At 40.9% G+C, this 22484-nt stretch overlaps 1 protein-coding gene across 1 annotated transcript in view; it reads right to left on the reverse strand.

Moving 5' to 3' along the window:
- The window catches only part of ARHGEF28 (Rho guanine nucleotide exchange factor 28), a 126699-nt gene that overhangs the window by 89382 nt on the left and 14833 nt on the right, over nt 1–22484 (reverse strand). The window contains exon 3 of the mRNA XM_062017778.1: nt 12311–12452. Within this exon, the coding sequence (XP_061873762.1) occupies nt 12311–12452 (142 nt within the window). The remainder of the gene's footprint in view (nt 1–12310; nt 12453–22484) is intronic.

Here is a 22484-nt window from a genome sequence, read left to right on the forward strand (position 1 = left end):
TATAAACTTGCACTGGGAAAGGTAAGATTAGGACTTTCCCACTCAGAAAAAAAGAGAGCTCTTAGGAAGATTTCCCTAATGAGGGATTCTCTCTGCTTTGACACTGAGGAAAATAAAGTTACTCTTCTCGTGGCCAAATCTTAAACCAAAAGCAGTATGAATAAGTCTGCTACAAAAGAACCTTGTTTTAGAAATAATTAATAAACAGTAATTAATCTTTGTGGTTTTAAAGTACCATCTACAATAACAACCTCCATTATCTCACCACAAATACTCTAGTAACTAATTTTTATCTGCCCAACCTAACAACTTTCATCTAAGCTTAAGCTAAATTGATTCATTGCTAGCCTGAACGTACATGGTAGCAGGACCACCCAGCAGTTCCACTGTCTGTTTTCACTCTTGTCATGGTTCAGGCCCCAGAAAAGCACCACATGGCTGCTCACTCACACCTTCCCACACTGGTGGGATGAGGAGGAAAAAATGAAATGAAAAACTTGTGGGTTAAGACAAGGACAAGGAGGGATCACTCACCAACTATAGTAATGGGCAAAACAGACTCAACTTGGTGAAAATAATAAATTTTTTTTGGCTCCCATTTGAGACATTCCTCCATGAACTTCTTTCATGCAAGTCCTTCCCAAGGGCTGCAGCTCCTCATGAAGTGCTTCACCATGCATCCCTTCCATGAGCTGCAGTCCTTCAGAAACAGACTGCTCCAGCACAGGCTTCTCACAGAATCAGGGCCCTCTTTGGGCAAGCAACCTGCTTCAGTTGAGGTCCAGTGTGGGCTGCATGTGGATCTCAGCTCCACCATTGCCCTCCATGAGTTGCAGGGGGACAGCTGCCAGCTCACCACACGATGCAGGGGGGTTGCCTGCTCCAGGACACCTCCTCCCTTCCTTCTTCACTGAACCTGTCTGCTGAGTTGATTCTCTCACATCCCACCCCTCTCTCTGCTGCAGGTTTTCCCGTCTTAAATATGTTACTGTTTATTGGCTCAGCTTTGGCCAGAAGTGGGTCTGACATAGAGCTGTAGAAACTCCTAGCTGCTTCTTATGGGAGCCACCTCTATAGTTACTCCCCTGTTACCAAAAACTCTGCCATACAAACACAGCACAAGTCCTGATGCCTCATAAACAGTGCTTGTATTTCTCCCCACGCTTCACCTCTAGCAGAACCTCAGTTTACTGGTTTACTCTCCTCTTACTTATGGCCTTGCCCCAGAATGAGCAGAACCTGATCTGACTAAAGCAATTACTAATACTAAAATCTGAAATACAAATTGTAAAGTCAGAGGATAAATGGAAATGTAAATATGTTCTTTCAATACAAGGAAAGTACTTTTCACTACAAGGACAGCCCATTGGGACACATCATCCAGACAGGTCACAAACTGTCCATCCTTGGATGGACATGATCAACCTGACCATGATCAACCTGATCCAACCTTGAAGCCAGCCCTGCTCCAAGTGGTGGGTAGGAATAGGCCACCTCCAGGGAACCCTTCCATCCAAATACTGCTGTGGTTCTATTCCCAGATCAGCAATATCAAAGCAAAAAAAAACCCTAACGACATGATGACTGATAGTAAGCTTTTCAAACAGACCTGCCTAAAAAGAAAAGATTGGCACTAAAAAAAAAGGTAAAGTTCTGAAACAACCGTGTCTTAGCATTTTTTCTTTTATGAACAATTTCCAGTTTCAGTTCTCTTTCACCATCTCCTCTTTATAACTCTTCACCGTGATGGAACAACATTTTCCCACTTTTCACTTTCTATTTTCCTTCCCTTGAGGAAGATTTTAAATGTGACTAAAGAAATGGGGAAAATGCCAAAAAGACAAAAAGCAATGATAAAAAGAAAATCATCATGAAATTTTAAAACCCATGCTGCAAAAAAAACCTGCTAAATTTATCTGCATACAGTGTTAGGGAGAAAACAGGGAAAAAAAGAAAACAAAAGCCTTCTTCAACATTCATATTTAAATAGTATAAAATACTACTTTCCAGAAAAACACAAAACCAACAATTCCCGTGATTTGAAAGAGACACTGCTAGCTGATTCACACAAGGTCAGCCACTGCAAAGCAGGTGGTACTGTAAAAGATATGCACTATCAGGATGTTGTTTTGCATTGCATCCCATTTCTTCAGCCAAAACATTCTGTTTGAGTTACACAGAGCTGAGCCAAACAAAGTCTGTTTCAAACATTATATAAATCCTTTTGTTATTCCTTGCACCTGAATCCCTTCCTGTGTCCAAAACAAGAAACTAAAACAAATATTCCTCTCTGACAGAAATGACAAAGACCTTTCTGGGCTATGAATTTCACTCATTTCCTGGAAGGAGACTAAAAACCTCAAGACTTGTGACTTGAAAAAGCAGGGAAAGACATCAAAACTGGCTGACAAATTCCATTTTTTCCCAGCTTCATACTTTTATGCATTACTATTTTTTTTTTCCATTAGGTATGAGACTGATTATAAAGCCACCTTCAGTGTACCCCATTGCTGCAAAAACACACACAACTGATTTTGTGAACAGACAGTGGCCACAACACAGGAAGTCAGGTACATGACAGTCCATCTGAGGGCAATGCTCTGGTGACATCTCCCCTTTCCACTTACTGAGCAGCTGCAACATTCTCCGTGCCTTAAATTAGTTCTCCTATTAATCATACCTTTTATGGCGCCAATGCTGACTAAAAGGGAGATGAGGGAAGCTTAAGCATCACCACAAAGGTGGACTTTAAGAAGTCTTGCCCCACCAGTTTGAGCAGCAAGAGTCTTCAAGAAGCCTCACATCCACCAGCCCCATGCAACAAAGGCTTCACATGCTGCCACCACTTACACTGTGAGGTGAAGTTTCAGTTGAATTGACTGCTTGGGTGACCCCAACAAAGACACTAAACACTGCAAGAGGTGGTTTCTGTTAGCAGATAGATGTTCCTCATGCTTTTGTACTGCAGCCAAACACTCCCTTGAGCTGTTTGGCTTAAGACATTTGTTTACTGAACACCACTGGAATGCTCAACACCAGTCGGGGACATCTACTCAGCCAGGAACAGAGAAGTGCTCTTCAGCTTAGTGCTGACTCAAGGTTGGGGCCCTGGTCAGACTATTACTTCATATCCGGTCTCTCCAGCAGCAGAACAAGCTCCTGAGCACCACTGCTTATAGCCTTAAATAGGACATTTAGTCTCTCATATCTCTTACAGTACTTTATCTACTGTCACTGTACATATCATCATCTTCTCCAAGTGCTTGGGGCTTTTCCAGAAAAGCTTCTTTATGGTCAGGGGGATCTCAAACATCTCCTCTCTGATATTATTACCATTGACCAGGAGATGAGGATCATATACTTGCTGTAGACCTGTACGTTGAAGCATGCTCACCAATGTCCAGCCCCATGTCACAGGTTTTTTGGGTCAGCAGCAGGCACTGGAAGACACTTCTGGACTCATGATGCCCAGGCTAGCATCTTCCTCCCTTTGCCCTGTGTAGTTTCCAAATATGTGAACTACACAGTCAAAGATTTGGTTGTTTCTCTAACCTCCTAAACTGACTGACCAAAAAAAATTACACCTCCTCACAATTCTCACCAAATCTAGAAATATTTATCCGCTGTTCCCACTGTTTTCCTAATTCCATGAAGAACAGCCACTTTGCTCCCCTCTCACTTTCCTTTCACAGGAAAAAAAGAAATCTAAAATCCAAACCAAGGAAATAAACCAGAAAGAATTTTATTTAATTTAGGTAAAAAAATATCACCGGCATCATTTCGGTTTGCACTGGGTACATGAATATGTTAGCATGAGTATGTTTAACACTAAGCAGAAACAGTAACAGGATCCATAAAGAAAAGGGCAGGGAGAAGGCAACAAAGTAAAAAAGGTCATAGACATTTCCCAAAGGCAGACTATAAAGCAGTAAGGTTGCATACTTCAGTTCACTCCACAGTATCTATTCCTAGAAAACAACTATGAAGAATTTATTAAATAGATTGGAAATGCTCCTTCTTCATGAAAGGGAATTAAACAAGTATAGACACTGTTCCCTTCCCCACGATCCACTATTCATTTTCATAATTCAGGTTGTAATTTTATTGCTTCTACTAATAGCCTTAAATCTAAAAGAGCACTCTTCCTCTTGAAAATAATCATAAATAGTAGCAAACCTGCAGCAACTGCTCTTGTTTGATTCCCAACACAGTTAAGTCAGCTAGATAACCTGAACTCACTCTCCAAACAGTGCCCTTAAAAAAACCAGTAACTGAGATACCCTCAGCCTTCTATATGTAAGGTGGACTCCTTGCAAGGTCCACGTTCCTGTGCTCTCACTCCCACTCCAACACTCAAGCATCATAAGTCTGAGTGCATCAAGGACAAAAATGTAGCAGTGAAGATGCTGAACCTATGTGTGATGATCCCTGGAGGATGGCAGTCCTAAAAGACTAAATCTCTTTCTTTTCTTTCTTTCTTTCTTTCTTTCTTTTCTTTCTCTCTTTCTCTCTTTCTTCCTACCTTTCTTTTCTTCCTTTCTTTTCTTCCCTTCTTCCATTCATTCTTGATACACTGAAAAACTGGGGTTTTTTGGAGGGTTTTTTTGAGCAGCACAAAAAAGTTATGTGGCTTAATATGAATACTAATTATCTCCATAAATGGAATAATCTGACTTCCAGAGGGAAAATATCCTTTAAGAAGGTGCAATCAACAAGAACATCAGTTTCTCTCTCTTTTTTTCCTTTTCCCCTCCTTCCCCTTCCCTTAAACCCACTCATAAATAAATGTCTAAGTGCAGTACCTCTGTTGAGTCCCAAGCTTCCTCTAGCAGCAAACTGTTTGTGGGCTATTTCAGCATCTAAGAAGTTTGTGGTAGTATACAGTTACTGACATGGTTGTCACACACGCATTTACTACAAGTGAGGATTACTGAAAGGTTCATGCTTTCTTGTCTCTTTCGCTGAACTTCAAATAATGTGACTAACAAGTCCTGACTTGTGCAACTGCACTAAATTCCTGAATTATGTGCAATTCTCCCTAGACACTCCAAGCTCTCTTTATCCAATCTTTTCTATACCTTATAAAGGGAATATAAACACTTTTTTGCAAATACCAAAACACCTATAAATAAATTATTCTTCTATCTTTCCATCAATTCATATGCCTCTAAATCGTCATAAAAATGAATGAACTCCAAAAGTACCAGACAGTGCAATAATTTTCTCTAGCAATGGGTCACTCAGAAGGGGGTTTTTTTCCATAAAAGTAGCCTAGCAGCTCTGAAATTGAACAAGGGCAAGTGTAGAGTCTTGCATCTGGGAAAGAAGAACCCCATGTGCCAGTACAGACTGGGGAATGAACAGTTAGGGAGTAGTGTAGGGGAAAGGGACCTGGGGGTCTTGGTGGACAGCAGGATGAACATGAGCCAGCAATGTGCCCTCATGGCCAAGAAGGCCAATGGCATCCTGGGGTGAATTAGAAGGGCTATGGGCAGTAGGTCAAGAGAGGTTCTCCTCCCCCTCTCCTCTGCCCTCATAAGACCACATCTGGAATATTTTGTCCAGTTCTGGGCCCCTCAGTTCAAGAAGGACAGGGAGCTGCGAGAGAGAGGGTCACAGAGATGATGAAAAGAGTGGAGCATCTCCCTTATGAGAAAAGGCTGAGGCAACCGGGGCTCTTTAGTCTAGAGAAGACTGAGGGGGGATATCATTAATATTTACAAGTATCTAAATGGTGTATGTCAGGAGGCTGGGGCATCCCTTTTTTCTCTTGTACCTAGTAAAAGGACAAGGGGTAATGGCATGAAGCTGGAACACAAAAAGTTCCATTTAAACATAAGAAAAAACTATTTCACTGTGAGGATGAGGGAGCCCTGGCACAGGCTGCCCAGGGAGGATGTGGAGTCTCTTTCCTTGGAGGTCTTCAAGACCCACCTGGATGTGTTCCTGTGCCAAACTGATCTAGGTGGACCTGCTTTAGCAGGGGTGTTGGACTAGATAATCTCTAAATGTCCCTTCCAACCCCTACCATTCTATGATTCTATGAAATACGTAAAGGGTGGGTGTCAGGAGGATGGAGCCAGGCTGTGCTCAGTGATGTCCAATGATAGGACAAGGGGTAACAGGCACAAACTGAAACGTGAGAGGTTCCAAAGAAACACAAGGAAAAATTTCTTCACTGTGAGGGTGCTGGAGCACTGGAACAGGCTGCCCACATGGGTTGCTGAGTCTCCTTCTCTGAGACATTGAAAACCCACCTGGACAAGTTCCTGTGTGACCTACTCTAGGTGGTCCTACTCTGGCAGGGAGGTTGGACTCGATGATCTTTTGAGGTCCTTTCCAACCCTTAAGATCCTGTGATTCTGTGTAAATCTGTGAAAACTGACAGAATCTCATAAGCATGAGGTCCTACCTAGTGATGGATGACAGCATCCACATCTTTCACAACACCAATACTAAAAAGGACATCTTGACACTGTCAATTGTCAAAACATCATCAAACCTTTTGGGCAAGGAGTTGCAGGTGGGGAAAGAAGGCCTCATGCTCTTTCTAAACTTTCATATATTCCCCATTTATCATCCATTTTGACCTTTTGGAGCGTGGGGAAGAAACAGAGTGCTGAGAAAACCTTTAATCACCTTTTGGCCAAGACTTTCTCATTCCCTTCTCACATGTGTTTAGATATGAAGCTCTCCTGCTCCTGTCCATCCCCTTCTACCTCTTTCTCCTTAACCTGCACTCACAGTGCTTTCTCAGCTACAGGCAACCCTCAGCCTCTCAGCTTTGGAGACAAAAGTAGAGTGATGGCGACAGCACAACAAACCAACACGAGTCAGTGCTTCACAGAGTCAGGTTAAAGGATAATATGGCTGTAAGAAGAATCAAAGCTACACTTTCAGAAAAGAGAAAGTATATAGGTATAAAAGAAAAGTTACAGAAACTGCTTAGAGGATACCAAAATATACGTCAGGCTTAGTTCCAGCCTGACTTCAGTGCAAGACAAAGTAAATAACTTCCCTTGGGCTGAAGAAGTTGCCCAGAAAAGTTCCAGAAGCCTCCCACTCCATAAGGGTTGCACACAAGCACTGCCCAGGCAAGACTGCACCAAGAGCTCCTTGCTGTGCTTAAGCACTGCTACCAAGCTCCAGGAATTTGGATCAGGTTTGGTTTTATTCAGAAACAAATGGAAAGATCCCAGCTTCACTTAAGAACAATAACTGGGGCACAAAGGGAGATGTCACTTCTTCACTGCAACAGTGCCCATGAGGTGACCACTAATGTATCATGTTCAAGACATTCTCCTCTAACATTTCAAACATTCACAGAGACTTTGCATACCAATTGAAGCATAAATCCCTGCTTCTCTACTGCACTCAAATTTTGTATATTTGTAATATTTAAATCTGAAATGTGAACAAAGTATGAAAAAGACATAGAAGGAAAAAAATGCAAGTCCAAAAAAAGTCTTGTGAGGACAACATACTCTTCTTCATGTAAATGTTGCAATATACCTGAAAATTAATAATTCGACTAACTAAAAAGAAAATAATTTTGCTTGTTTGGATAGCATCTGCACTGCCACAGCTTAGTGTGGTATCAGCTGAGTTGATCTCTTTGGACTCACAACACACCCAGCACAAACTTTCCCACGTTTCAAACAAATAGGTACCCAGTTGTCTTTGCCTGAGTATCTCTCAGTACCACTAGTATCCTGCTGATGCTTCTGGGTTGGGCTTCAAGTGGTTTTGATGAAAAGTTTAGTCAAGCTCATGAATAAAACTACAGATGATTTCTTCAGGATCTGAATCAAGGCCTTTATGGCTAAGATCCAACAGCCATTCCAGCAGTTGAGTAATGTGAACAAATATTTACTACACACCAAAATGAAAGAAGGAAAAGCTTTTTTTTTCCCCCCTTCTCTCCTGTCTAGCAAACATTCAAATGAGACTTAGTATTTGTTGTTAAATCACTTGAAAGAGCTGTTTACAACAGACAGACAAAAACCATCCTTCCAGTTTTTTTGTAGAAGGCAGTAGCAGAATTCAAGCTATCTGTCATTAAGATTTAGATTTAAGACAGGAAAAAAGTCTTCACCCACTCTTTCAGTTCAGCTCATATGGAAAGTACTTAAAGTACTAAAAAGAAAATAGCCAAAAGTACCAAATTTTCAATGGAAAACATATGAAGCCATCAAGTTTAACACTGTTTCCAACCTCAGCTATAAATCAGCTGGGTCTGCAAAAAAAATTAGACTTTTCAGCAAAATCTAACTGGAATTTTCTGTTTGCAATGAAACCTGAAACCTGGAAAATTTCACCTGATTTTGTTACCAAATCCTTCACTAGCATACACTAATAGAAAGTCTCATGCATATTTTTATGCTTTTTTCTCTTCAATTAAAAAAAAGGCACAAAACTTGCTTAGTCATATTCTTCCCAAAGAATCATCATAGTCATAAATAAAGCATAAACACTGACAGAATTGTGGTAAAAATTATGTCTACACTGTACATCAGAATGCTTACAGTAAAACACTCTTCTGCTTTATGACTGTCTCCTTTTTGTCTGCATAATTAAAATATCTCACTGACTTGGAATCATGGCAGACATACTTTTCTGCTAAGATTCTTGCTTTTCTTGAACAGACATTTCTTTAACCCTGCAAAGGCAGAGTGTATTTATAAATAGAAAGAACTGCATTCACAGTGAATAAAGGCAGAAAAAGCTTCTGTAGAGTTACAATAACTGTTATTATCCATTTTAAACCTCTGGGCACAAACCAAATCTCTGATTACTCCTTTCATACCTCATTTTAACCACAAAATAAAGCACAATGGTTTAGAGCCTGGGATAAAATGGTGAGATAGTCTGTTCTGAACTGTGCACCAAATCACTGTTAAAAGTTTTCTGACTTAAAATAAAACCTTACCACCTTCTGAATAGCTTCCAAGGATATTCCAGGTTGACAGCAATTCTTCATGAGCAACGGCCATCATCACATCATTATCCAGGGACTGCAAATCTTTTATTCTTAGCCTAAACTTATCCAGCAACATCTTGTGACTAGCAGCAGTGACACATTCTACATGATCAACCAGAAAACGAGACAACTTGCAAGACAGATTCTCTCTGTAAGTGACAGGACAGCTCCCGAGGACCACAGGTGAGTATCCCCTTGTATACACTAACACAGAGACAGAAACTGCTTCTTGGCATCCATGGCCTGTAATTATAACATAAATTAGTTACACTAATTTATGTTATAATTACACATAATGTTAGTAACACTAACATTATCTAGGTTCACAATATACATACGTTTTCCCTCGTTCCCCATTGTTTCTAAGAGATAGAATTACTTTTCTCTTCAGTTACAGCTATTTGTCATAGAGCATCCACCAAGAATCTCTGGTGATGAACTTGCATTCAACTAGACTGTCCTCTCAATTACACCAACAAAATTATTTATAAAACCAGCCTTTCTAGGTGAAGGTTCTTCAACCACAGTGGAACGAAGAGGTAAACACATCAGAATAAAATCCCAGAAATCAAAACCCTGAAGGTTCTTGGTTAAGAACTGAGAAAAATTACATGTTCATTAAGAGCATCAGAGTGGCTTGCAACACATACTCAGAGTAATGTATGTATTTATTAATACCCATTTTGTACCTACTCAGTGTTTCCATGTAAGTCAAAAGGTTTTATCTAATGCACACATGCTTTTGGAATACTTCAACTCTCTAACTTACAGCAGGGATCACTGAATAGTAGGGGTTGGAAGGGACCTCTAAAGATCATCTAGTCCAATCCCTCTGCCAAAGCAAGTCCACCTGGATAAAGTCACACAAAAAGGCGTCCAGCTGAATTTTGAAAACCTCCAGAGAAGAAGACTCCACATCCTCCCTCGGCAGTCTGTTCCAGTGTTCCATCACCTTCACAGTAAAGAACTTCTTCCTTAAGTGGAGCTTTTTGTGTTCCAGCTTTTGTCAATTACCCCTAGTCTTATCACTGGACAATGCAGAAAAAAAGGGCTTCCCTATCCCCTTGATATCCACCTTTCAAATACTTTTAAGTATTAATGAGGTCCCCCTTCAGTCTCCAGGGTAAACAGCCCCAGTTCCCACAGCCTTTACTCGTATGAAAGGTGCTCCAGTCCCCTGATCATCTTGGTGGCCCTGCGCTGGACTCTCTCCAGAAGCTCCCTGTCCCTCTTGAGCTGGACAGCCCAAAACTGGATACAGTACCTCACCAGGCCTCACCAGGGCAGAGTAGAGGGGGAGAAGAACCTCCCTCAACCTGCTGGCCACACTCTTCTTAATGCATCCCAGGATGCGATTGGCCTTCTTGGCCACGAGGGCACATTGCTGGCTCATGGTTAGTTTGTTATCAATCAGGACTCCCAGGTCTCTCTCTGCAGAGCTGCTCTTCAGCAGTTTGACCCCCAGCCTGTACTGGTGCATGGGGTTGTTCCTTCCCAGATGCAGGACTCTGCACTTGTCCTTGTTGAACCTCATGAGGTTCCTCTAAGCCCAACTCTCAAGCCAGTTGAGATCCCACCGAATGGCAGCACAGCCTTCTGGGGAATCAGCCAGTCCTCCCAGTTTGGTGTCATCAGCCAACTTGCTGAGGGTAACTCTGTCCCCTCATCCAGGTCATTGATGAAGATGTTGAACAAGACTGGCCCCAGAACCGATCCCTGTGGAACTCCACTGGCCACAGGCCTCCAACTTGATTCTGTGCCATTGATCACCACCCTCTGGGCTCTGTCATTCAGCCAGTTTTTGATCCACCTCACTGTCCACTCATCCAATCCACACTGCTTGAGCTTTCTGATGAGGATGTTATGTTATGTCAAAAGTCTTGCTGAAGTCAAGGCAGAGAACATCTACTGCACCCACCTCATCCAACCAGACAGTTATACTCTCACAGAAGGCTATCAGGTTGGTCAAACAGGATTTGCTGTTGGTGAATCTGTGATGACTCCTCCTGATAACCATCTGTTCCTTCATGTGTTTTGACATGGTTTTGACATGTGTTTTGACTCAGGATGAGTTGTTCCATCACCTTTCCAGGAATGGAGGTGAGGCTGACCAGCCTGTAGTTTTCCAAGTCAGCCTTCTTGCCTTTTTTGAAGACTAGAATGACGACAGTCTTCAATGGCCAATCCCTGAGGGCCAAGGGAGCTTGTCTCTCATACCTCTTAAGCACCTCGTGCATCCCTTTGCCATTGAAGCAAGAGTGGATGTCATACATCTAAAAGACTTTCAAGCTGCAGCTCTCATGGTATATCAGCTAACCACGATGTACTATGGGTGTAAATCTAAATTTTCCAAAACATCCCCAAATGACTACAAGTAGATACACAATCTAGTAACTACAGAAGGAAGCTATGTATTTACCATATCTGCAGTTGTTCCTTAAAGTGCTTAATGTTCCCTTATATTTAATTTTGCCATTACAAAACAAAACTAACATCAGCAGGACTATATTCTAACTTCTGTTAGAACAGGCATAGGACTAAGTGTGGCCTGTAGCCTCTTTTTTTCATTCCTAGCCCAGACGCAATCATTTAACAGTGTAATTTCTGGCTTCATAAAATAAAATAAAATAATTAAAATAAAATTAAATTAAAAAATACACACTCAAAAGAAAGGGGAAAAAGCCCAACAACAAAATGACAAAAATCCCAACTTTGCTCTCCTGGAATAAGCCTAGCATTGCGTTTTCTCCAGTTGTAATCCATGACAAATATTTATTCTTTACAGGACCAAAGAAAGCACCATATAAGCGCAGTAAACCTCATCTTTTTATACTTAGCAGTTACTTTCAGACTCTAAACTTCCTTTAGAAAAAAGAATTAATAACAAACCGATCCTATTGCACGGGCACAGCACCCACTGTAGCCATCTACTCACACAAAAGGAAAGGTCACAAAGCACACAATCAAGGTGATGACCAGGGTTTGTGTTACATCCTTGAGGGTGATTAGGCCAAGGCAGAGCACAAGCTAGGAGGCAGCAAAGATCTGTTTGCAGGAAGGCATCCCTGAACAGTTTCCCTGCACAACTCCAGCAGAGCTCCAGGCACTGCACACCTCCACCATACAGCCTGCCAAGCAATGCTGTTGTGGATTACTAGGAAATGGCAGTCAAACTCAATTTGGGTACTAAATGCCATCGTCCAGTTGCTGCATTTCCTCCACTACAAAGCCATAATACAGTTACAGAAAATCATTCAGTTGTGTCCAGCTTTGAAATGGGGGTGAGGTATTGCAAAGAGATGAAAAATGTAAATAGGAGTTAACACTCACCTGGAACAATAGACTGAAGAGTGTTGTCACCAACTCTCTCAGCAAATATTATGTGCCTCTTCAGGGACCCATCAAAGTAAAACTCTGCATTCTCTGGGAGGTAAATGTCTCTGTCAATTTTTGCTTGTATAGTCACCTGCCCCTGAAAAGTAAAAGTGCTTTCAGAAACACCCAGTACATTTCTCATCTCCAACAAACTCATTGATACATACTTTACATGCAAGTTTATTATAACCTTTTCAACTCCACAACACAGAGGCTGTGATCCAATGATGAATCTGCAGTCTCCTACTTTTGCTGAGAAAACAACACTGGGTTTATGCCTGCCCAAGCAAAGGTGATTTTAAAACTTCCCTTTAAAGCACGTCTTCAAAATAGGTACTTTCAGCCTGATCCACACAATTATAACTGACTTTTTTTTCTTTTAAAATAAGCAAGTCAATGAACCTGAGCATTTCACTATCTAGAAAACCATACTTTGTGTTAAAAAATTGTAAATTCCAAAAGTGCTTGAAATGATTTTAGGCTCAGTTTGCAAAACAAAAGCACTGATGTAATTCTACAACTGACTCTGTTGGTTTCAGAGCATACTAGTTCCCAGATATCTGCCCATGGATTTCTTTATAGTAAATATAAAGCAGCCAGCCAAGAAAAATCTGTCACACAATAGCTTCAAAAAAGAACAGGAAAGGGATCTGAGAAGCAACAAACAATAACAAATGTCTGACATGTCTGAGGGAGGAAATTTAGATGAAGTTGTGTTTCCTCAGAAAGGAGGAGAGTGTGCTCCACTACAGTCTATGGCTACCACAGTTGTTCTCAGTAAGAGAGAACTGTCCCAATATCTAGCAGAAATGCTGTTCTCTGGAAGAATATCTCAGCCTTCCACACTTCCAAACGGTATATGCTCTGCCTCTATTTAAAGCAGTTACCACAGCACTGATTCCACTGCCTCCATAAACAAGTCTGGTAAATGCCTGCACCAAAGCACAGCACAGTGGCACAGACGTTTCAGTAGCTGAAAACCACAGTTATGTCCCTGATCATCCTGACAAGCATCTGGTTCCTTCCTCTGTTCATTACATGGCAAACATAATATCTCACTGCCATGAGCCTCTTGTCACCTCCCCCCGCAACATCACATCTTTGCCTGCAACCCCCAAGGACGTCTTTTTTTCACTCATAACAATGCAAATCCTGCATTTGTTTTCCTCTTAAATACAGATAGGGCTGTTGAACTAGGGGATGAAGATCCAAAAGCTAGGTTCAAGCACAAAATCCTCCTTAGGTAAGATTGTTCCTGTAAGGATAGATGTAAACAAAATTTTTAGAGTCCAGTATTGAGAGTAAACATGTATTATTGCCAGAAACTGACAGCACACCTCTTCTTAATCATCTGAAGTGTTATTATAACTGCCCAAGTGTTTTCTCCTGTTTTTCCTTTGGATTTGCACTGTTAGAATTATTTTTCATTAGTTGTAATTTATCATACTTTAAAAAAAATATTTTAATGTTAGTAACGAATAGCCTTTTTTGTCTGTTGAGTGATGCTATAAGATGGCTATTCTACTGAGACAAGAACATAGCTAAGTCACTCATAAAATCACAGAATCTTAAGGGTTGGAAGAGACCTCAAAAAATCACCTAGTCTAACTCCCCTGCCAGAGTAGGACCACCTAGAGTAGTCACACAGAAACTCGTCCAGGTGGGTTTTGAATGTCTCCAGAGAAGGAGCGTCCACAATACTTCTGGGCAGACCGCTCCAGTGCTCTATCACCTTCCTAGTGAAGAAATTCTTCCTTGTGCTTCTTTGTAACCTCTTATGTTCCAGCTTGTACCCGTAGCCCCTTGTCTTATTGTTGGTCATCACTGAGAACAGCCTGGCTCCATCCTCCTGACACCTGCCCTTTATGTATTTGTAAACATTAATGAGGTCATTCCTCAGTCTCCTCTTTTTCAGCCCCAGCTGAAGACACCCTACAGACTGCTCCAGTGGCTTCTCAGCTGATAGCATCCTGGCGTACAGCAGGATTTCTTCGACATGGGCACTTGTTGACACAACTCCCAAACCACCTCTATACCTTCTGGATCCCTAAGGCTGATGGACTACACAGCCATACAGCTTTAACATTTTATTTGCAATACCTACATGAAACAAGGTGAATATTTTGAGCAATTCTTTATTTCATAAACCTACTCCTGAAAAAGAAAAAAAAATACAAAACACAAAGCTCAAATTATAGCCTTTGGCTTACACTGCTCCTTTTCTAAAAATGCTAATTTAGTCTCAGTAAGGATAGATGAACATCTTAAACTGGTCACGCTGCATAAAGTACAGGCAAGAGGAAGAAAAGATATGTGCATACGATAAAAAGCAAGTTTTTCATAACTCAATTATTACAAGTCTCCAGAAGAAGAAACTGCTGGTAATTTAAGCAAAGATTTTAAAGAAAGAAGGCAAATTGGCAGCTAGTTTGTATCTGGCCCAACAATCAAGTAACTTATTTGGAAAATGCCATGTGATCCAAAGAAAAGAGTCAAACACTGTATTACCAGAGATGAATCAAAGAAAATACAGAAAGTAATTTTCACAGAGGAATGTTAAGCTACATTTGTATTGATGCTGGATGGTTACCACATCTGGGATCAGAAAGTTATTTCACAAAAAGCCTCCAGCACTTCTCAATTGCTATCACATCTCATCTTCAGATATTATCATTTCGTGATGCTCAATTCCATCATCTTCTTGCTTGCTGCCACTACTAAAACATGCATCAGATTGCTGTTCAGGCCACTACAAATGCCTTTTGTTTTAGTTTCAAAGTATCATCTTTCTTTTCACCTACTCCTCTCCAAAATACCCTTGGTGCAATCATGTCACCTCCCTCCTCATCAGCTGAAAATCTTTTACAATTGAATGCTACTACTGCTGCAATTCACCTATATACTTCCATCCATTCCTTTATCTCTTCAACCTCTCTGGGATGCAAAAAGGAAAGCATAATTTTTATTATCAATGCAAACATTGACCTGGCACTTGCACCAAGCATGAGACTAAGAAGATTTTTGTTTTTGATGAGATTTATACACTATGTACTCTTTCAATATAACCAAACAGGTTCTTCAGACATATGTTTTCCTTTGACTTCTCCAGGGCACTCAAAAGCTGATGAGGCCAGGCATACAGCAGCTGGGTCCCCCAAGCCCTATGTCCCAGGCAGGGAGAACTAAAGACCAGAATCCCCACCAGGTCAGGACAAGCACTTCCACCTCCAGCCAGGCTCTGACCTTCTTCTGCATCCCAGTGAGGGATCGGGGTAGGCTCTCCACAAGAAGAAGAGGGGAAGAAGGGTAAAAACCCTCATGACTGAGGCACAGCAGCAGGCAGGCAGGATGAGCCAAAGGGGCAATCATGACACTTCCAGTATACCTGATCAATGCTCTGCTGCAAGTCATCCCATGCCCTAATAAATAAATGGTCCTCAACCTAAACCAAGCTTCTTCTACTTTGAGTTCATTTAGGTAACACTATCTTCTTCACCAGCAACCTCCCACAGCAAATCAAGTACAACACAGAAAGACCTTTAGTGGACTTCCAGATTCAGGCCATCAAGCTACCTAAAACTTAAGACTTCGACCTATCCTTGCATACTGAGTCTGGATAAATCTGTTTTCCCAAAAGCCTTTCATCATAAAATAATACATTCTAAAGTATGCTAAAAATGTCTTTATCAAAATACATGTAACATAACAGCTTGAGAAATAGTGGTTTATCTAGCATTTTCAAGGATATTATTTGTAAATATAATGGCACAGACAGCACATTGGCAATTACACGCTCTAAGAAAAACACCTATTTTTCTTAGTGCAAGGTTTAAAAAGAAGAGACTTCTTTGTTCCCAAAATGCAAGTCCCAGTGTCTGGAGGTAAATGCAAATCTCCAAGTATAGCTAGCAATACTGGGGCTTTTTTCCTCTATGTAACCTGTCACTAGCCACTACAATTTAACATAAATATTTCTTCACCATTCAAAAGACTCACTTCATAAAATCTTTATACCTTAAGATGAACTGTTTAAACATATTTTACTTATGCTTAGATACCATATTTTCCCTGAGCAGCTAGAAGGTTTTAATGACCTTTGATGGAACTTAATTGCAACAATTCTACCCAAAAGATGCTAAAAAAGTAGTAGGGAAATCAGAAATAAAACTAAAACAACCATACTCAGATCATTAATAACAAGGACAAAGTTATAAACATGCCTTTCTAATATTCAGTGTTATTTTTATAATATCTACCAGAGAGCTGTTGTCCACAGATTTCAGTAAATACTTTCATGGACTTGTATCAGAAAGCATGTGCCCTCTTTGAATGGAATTCAATGGCATTGAAAACTAAACACACAATGAAACAGCAATTGCATGCAGGGAAGGAAAGAAGTAACAAACTGAAAAACAAAACAGGAGATAAAAGAGGAACATTTCTCTATCAGCACTAACTTTCTAACTGCATAGCTAATCTTAAATTAATGACTGGGGTGGAGAAGTCCCCAACTGAATGACTTAAGAGAAGGAGCAACTGGGTATAATTAAGGGGTTTTTTTCTATCCAGAGTAACAAAATAAGCATAATTCCACTTACAGACTGGAGACAAGGTGTGTGATGATATATATGGTCATAGTTCCTCTGACACATTGCCCAAAAGCCTGCACAGATATTTTTATAAAATTTAAATATGCACATATAGTTGCTTTGAGAAGAGCCAGTACTCTGTTGATATAGAATGTAAAACTTCACCCTTAGCCCAAGAACCTGTCATGTGCACCAAGTGAAAAAAAACAATCTTCAGCCTCTGTGCCTGCACACAAGACAATGTGTGCCTGCATGGGGAAAATGAGTCATGACTATTCCCAACACAGACTTGCTCTCTTCACAGATATAAGCAGAAGAACAAGTTTCTTGTTAAGAACTCAAGATTTGGCCCCAGGAAAAGGAATTTAGAATCCAATAGAACTAAAAATAACAATTAAAAAAAGCTGGCATCTAAAATGCTGCTTATTTACTGCAAAACGAAATACAATTCTTCTAAAAAGAAGAAACCCAGTAGCAGGTAATAACGCACATATGTCTGCAAGTCTCAATGCTGCTGCACACTGCTAAGTTGCCTCTGTTATCCATTTTTAAAAGAAATATATTAGACATTGATTAATTTCATTTAGTGCATATACAGTCTGTCCAGATGCTTCCCAGGTCTTTATTTCCTATAGCATCATCTTGTCAGCAAAAATATATTGCCCACTTCAGTCTACTTCTACTGTTGTAACCTCTATCAGCCCTTTGCTATTTGTTTAGCTTCTGTCAGGTCTTCCAGCTTGTAGTGCTTTCATCTCTTCTGCAAAGCACCGTCACAAAAATATGTCAAGCACTTCACCAAGGCTGCAAGGGAAGTCTGGCACAATTTTAGGCCACAAACAAACAGCAAGGTAGGCAGCAAAGCGATGGTCAAAAAAGCACAACACTGTGATGCAGGTGTCACGTAAAGCTTTCAATGCTGCGTTGGTATATATGGTAATGGCAGGCCAAAGGAACAACTAGGGTACTGAAGGGATTAACTCAAATGAAAGATCAAAAGGCATACATAATATAACTTGAACAACCAGTCATGTCAGAAATACATGCTAGTGCCAAACATAGAAGTTCAGACACTTCATATGATTTTAAGCAGGTGGCTACAGCAACTCAACCAAGAGTGAGAACCCCCCCGGCCAATGATTGCATATCACAGAGATGAACAGAAAGAAAGTGTTCACTCACTTCTCAGCACAGGCTAGTAATAATGATTCCTCATTATAGACGCCAGCAAGACCATCACTGCCGCGAAGTTTTTGGCTCTTGGCCTGAAAAACCAGACTCGAAGTCTGCAAACCAGACTCTAAGTCTGAAAAACCCAGGCTCGAAGCCTGAAAAACCCAGGCTCAAAGCCTGAAAAACCCAGGCTCAAAGCCTGAAACCAGGCTCGAAGCCTGAAACCAGACTCTAAGTCTGAAACCAGACTCTAAGTCTGAAACACCCAGGCTCAAAGCCTGAAAAACCCAGGCTCGAAGCCTGAAAAACCCAGGCTCGAAGCCTGAACAACCAGCTCCAAGCCTACTTCATGCGGCGATCAACCCAGGGTCCGACTCTCAGCTGGGTGGGAAGAAATCAGTCCTACTCAATGTGAGTGATAGCAGAAATCTTCTCTTTATTGAGAGCAGGCTCTAACTTATATACACAGCAGCTTCAAAGCTAGCTCAGCAACAGCAGCTAATAGATTACATTCTTATGTTCATCCTACTTGCGGTTTCTGCGATAAGCAAGCTCCCTCACATTTTCCCATCTTGTTTTTCTCCAAAGTTGTTTTCCACCTTGAGCTGTTAGCTCGTTAGCTGAAAACAGCCCGACCTTGAAGGAAGAGAAAGCGGCCTGCTGTCTGCGTGACAGCAACTGCTTTAACCATGGCTCTGACTCTGGTCTTGATTGTGCATTAAATTCATATAACTAGAACTCAGATTGCCTTGCCCCATCAGGCCTAACATTATACCCTGGGATCCATGTCCATTCTCCCTTAACCATTCCTCAACACATCACCGTGAGCAAAACCCAGCCATATTAATGTGACCCAAGCCAGACCTGGGCACACAATCTCATTTATGTTGAATTAGTGAGAGCAAAGTATATGGAGCTTACGCCAGCTTTGTGCTTCTTATGCCTTCTGTATGTCATTTGCAGGAAAAAGAGGCAGTACACGATCTGACCACTGATGGAAAATTAATCTAACAATGCTTTTAAAAAGACTAAACCAGTGAGGAAGTTTGTAACAAGCTATCACTTGGCATCACATGGCCATCATTTTCTTCAATTTGCCACCAGCCATCTTAAAGCCATTTTTAGTGCCGCATCAAACTTAAACAACAGGTGAGGTGAAGAAAAATTTTCAGTCTCCCATATAGCAAAGTAATCAATCCTTGTGGAGAATGGGATATTTTCTAACTCTGGAACTTCTGGATAGAAATAAAAATAGCCTTCATCAGAAAGAGGGGCAAAAGACAAACAAACAAAAAAAAAAAGGAAAAAGAAGGGGAAAAAAAAATCCTTTTCAAGCATTACACAGTGCCAAAACATGTATTAACATTATTGCTGGTCTGTTGTTTAAAATATCATTCAGTGTTTTGCTGTCAATGGCAACATAATTTACGTTGGCGCATAAAATCATACAGAGGAAATAAGAAGCTTGGAAATGAGCTGCTCACATACACATGTCAGAAAACTTCTGTAATAAGGCATATTAACAGAATATGAACTTCCATTAAGACATGAAACTGGTAAGTAATAAAAAGGAGTTAAATCAGATTACTCATTATTCTCGTATCCTATGTGACATCAGGGCTCTACTGTTGCAGACAACACACAAATACATGAAAGTACGAAGTCCCTGCCCAGAAAAATCCCAATCTAAGGACTGAACAGGAAAAACGAAAAATGGAAGGAAAATAATACACCGTGGAAGAAAAATATGATCCAACTGCTGATGGATATGCTTTGAAGCACCTGCTGTTGTCTTTCATCTCTTTTAAAAGAGAGTCCATTCTCTTAAACGTATTCCCTTTATCTCTGGCAGACAGTGTGCATCCAAACACAGCCCAGCCTGTGGACTGTTCTGTGTGTTCCCCATGCAGGCTGCTCACCACAGACAGGATCAGGCTCCCACAGGGGTCAACAACAAAACACTCATGACTCCAGACAGTACTGGATCAATTAGCCATCAAACTAATTAGCAAATGCACACTGGAGGCCCAACACACATTCAAATTTTAAACTACATTTCTCTTTTGTGTTTTGAATCACCATCTAAACAAGATAGTGGTTTCAGTCTAGCTGAACACACAGACTGGCCTGGAATATGCCCAGCCACACTGCAACACCAAAGAACACGAAAGCACAGGATAGGCAAGATGGGCTAAAAAGTGGCTTCTTTCCAGAATGCTGGCTAGAAGAGACTGAACATGTGGAAAAAGTAGAAAATCCAAAAGCTATATCTCACCATGGAAAACTCTATCCCTTTTCATTCCTCTTCCCAGCTCAACTCTTCTTAGTTTAGCATGGAGGAAGTAAGCACACAGCTTGGCAAGGTAGACAATGAACCACTCATTTTGGGGTCAACAAGTCCTACTGTCACTCCCTGCTCACATCATGCAAAAGCATGCTGGAATTGTCTATCAATTTGAAATTCATTTTAGTAATTTAGAAAATTTAATAACATTGTTTAATTATTTCTGTTAATTCTGTTTCCCAATCTTCATGCATGTCAAATCCATCCATTTGTGAAGAGGGTAACAATTACAGCTCATTTGTACCTTTAGGTTTAGCTAAGCATACTAGTAAGGTACTTTAGGAAAAAAAACAAAATTTAGCAAGATGATTCACAACTTTTTTACTGTCTCACCAAGTGTTTTCAGAGTCCCTCTGCCTATGGACCTCTTTCCATCTGATATCAGATTATTTATGACATACTGCTAAAGTACAACTGAAACCCTGTTTATTTAATTACTTTCTGCATGAGTCTCAATGCAGAACTGAAAATTTCATAAGGGTTCAGGATTGTGTGAATATCTGAGTGCATTTTACCATTGCCTTCAGCTGGAGCAACATCAATCAAAACAGAGCATTTTGGGAAAACTCTCATCTTTGACATAAAAACAGCCCAATCAACTAGAAGTTACTGACAGAGTACCAAATTAATCTAGTCCCTGGATATGCATTCAAATCCTCTTTTCAAATTGAACTTTCTGCCATCCTTTGCTTTCTGACCTTTTCCAAGCGACTTTGACTCCTAATTGGAAAGTTTCACCTTTAATTTCCTCCACTGTAGAACAGCCACGCATATTGTGAAACTGCCCTGGAAGTACTTTATGCAAGTGTCCATTATGAGACTCCGTAATTATTTTTCTCCTTCCATGCCACTGCTGTTGAGTGTGCCAGTGGTACAACAAACAGTACCAGGGCTAATTCAACAGGGTAGCACAACAGCCATTAATCAGGCAACTCATGTTGGTCCCTGGTAGCTGGCTGGACATTGCCGCTTCACTGTTCGGACAGTACCTACTGACTTAGGTCTTCTTTTACGGGATAATTAAATGAGCTTATCTGTCAACTAAAACACTTTTGAATTACCTCTGTTTTGTCATGTTTCTCGCCTATGGAAATCGAGGTAGTTAAATCAGTACAGTAGGCTTTGCTCTGAAGAACCTTAAAAATCAGTCCAAGAATTTGCTGTTGTCATTCACACCCCTTGGATATGAAATACATCCTTTATTTCTCATCCCTGCTCCTTATTAGAATATCTTCTGCAGCCAAGGTATCTGTGAATAAGCAGTTACATTTTCAACTGGGTCCCAAGGAATTATGCTAACTCATCCTCAAGGAACCACAAGATAATAGATTAAGAAAATAGCAAAGATACTAATGAGCCTGGCTATAGCCCAGTTATTTGCCCAAAAACTCCTGGAGGTACAGTAAATCCTTTGAAAAAGTGAAAACAAGATCAAAAGAACTTAAAAATTGTAACTTAATGACCAGAGGACATAAAACACCATGGATCAAAGCAATAATCAACCAAGGTTGTAATATAGACATGTCTTTGTAGGGATAAGCTACAGGTATACTGCATGTGACAAAAACGCTGCAAGACTGTCTTGCCCTACCAGCATTTAATTTCCAATTTGCACTCCTACTCTGTCTTAAGAGAGTCGACCTCTTGGGCCAGCAGTTAATATATAGGCAGCAGGGAAGTTAAACTGCCATCTCACATTGCTCAGATCCAGTGAGCCTGGAAGGCCAGCAATGGCCTTCACTCCTGCTGAGGCTGAGCTCACTGCCCTACTGCTGGTGGAGGAGGCCCAGGTTGGCATGTGCATATGAGCTAGCATGTGAACTCAGGACACACTGTCTCGAGTGTTCCAAACCCTCATGAGAACATCCCTTGGCTTCAGTACCTCCCACTCCACAGCAGGACAAGGGGATGAAGGTTGAGACATGGCTCCACTGCCTCATGTCGGGAGACAGCTGTGAATGCAGACTCAACACACCTCCCTCTCTTCACCTATATCTAAAACAGTGACACTCCTTTCTTTGGA

This window comes from Colius striatus, chromosome Z (assembly GCF_028858725.1).
Source record: "Colius striatus isolate bColStr4 chromosome Z, bColStr4.1.hap1, whole genome shotgun sequence".
In the NCBI taxonomy this organism is placed as follows: Eukaryota; Metazoa; Chordata; class Aves; order Coliiformes; family Coliidae; genus Colius; species Colius striatus.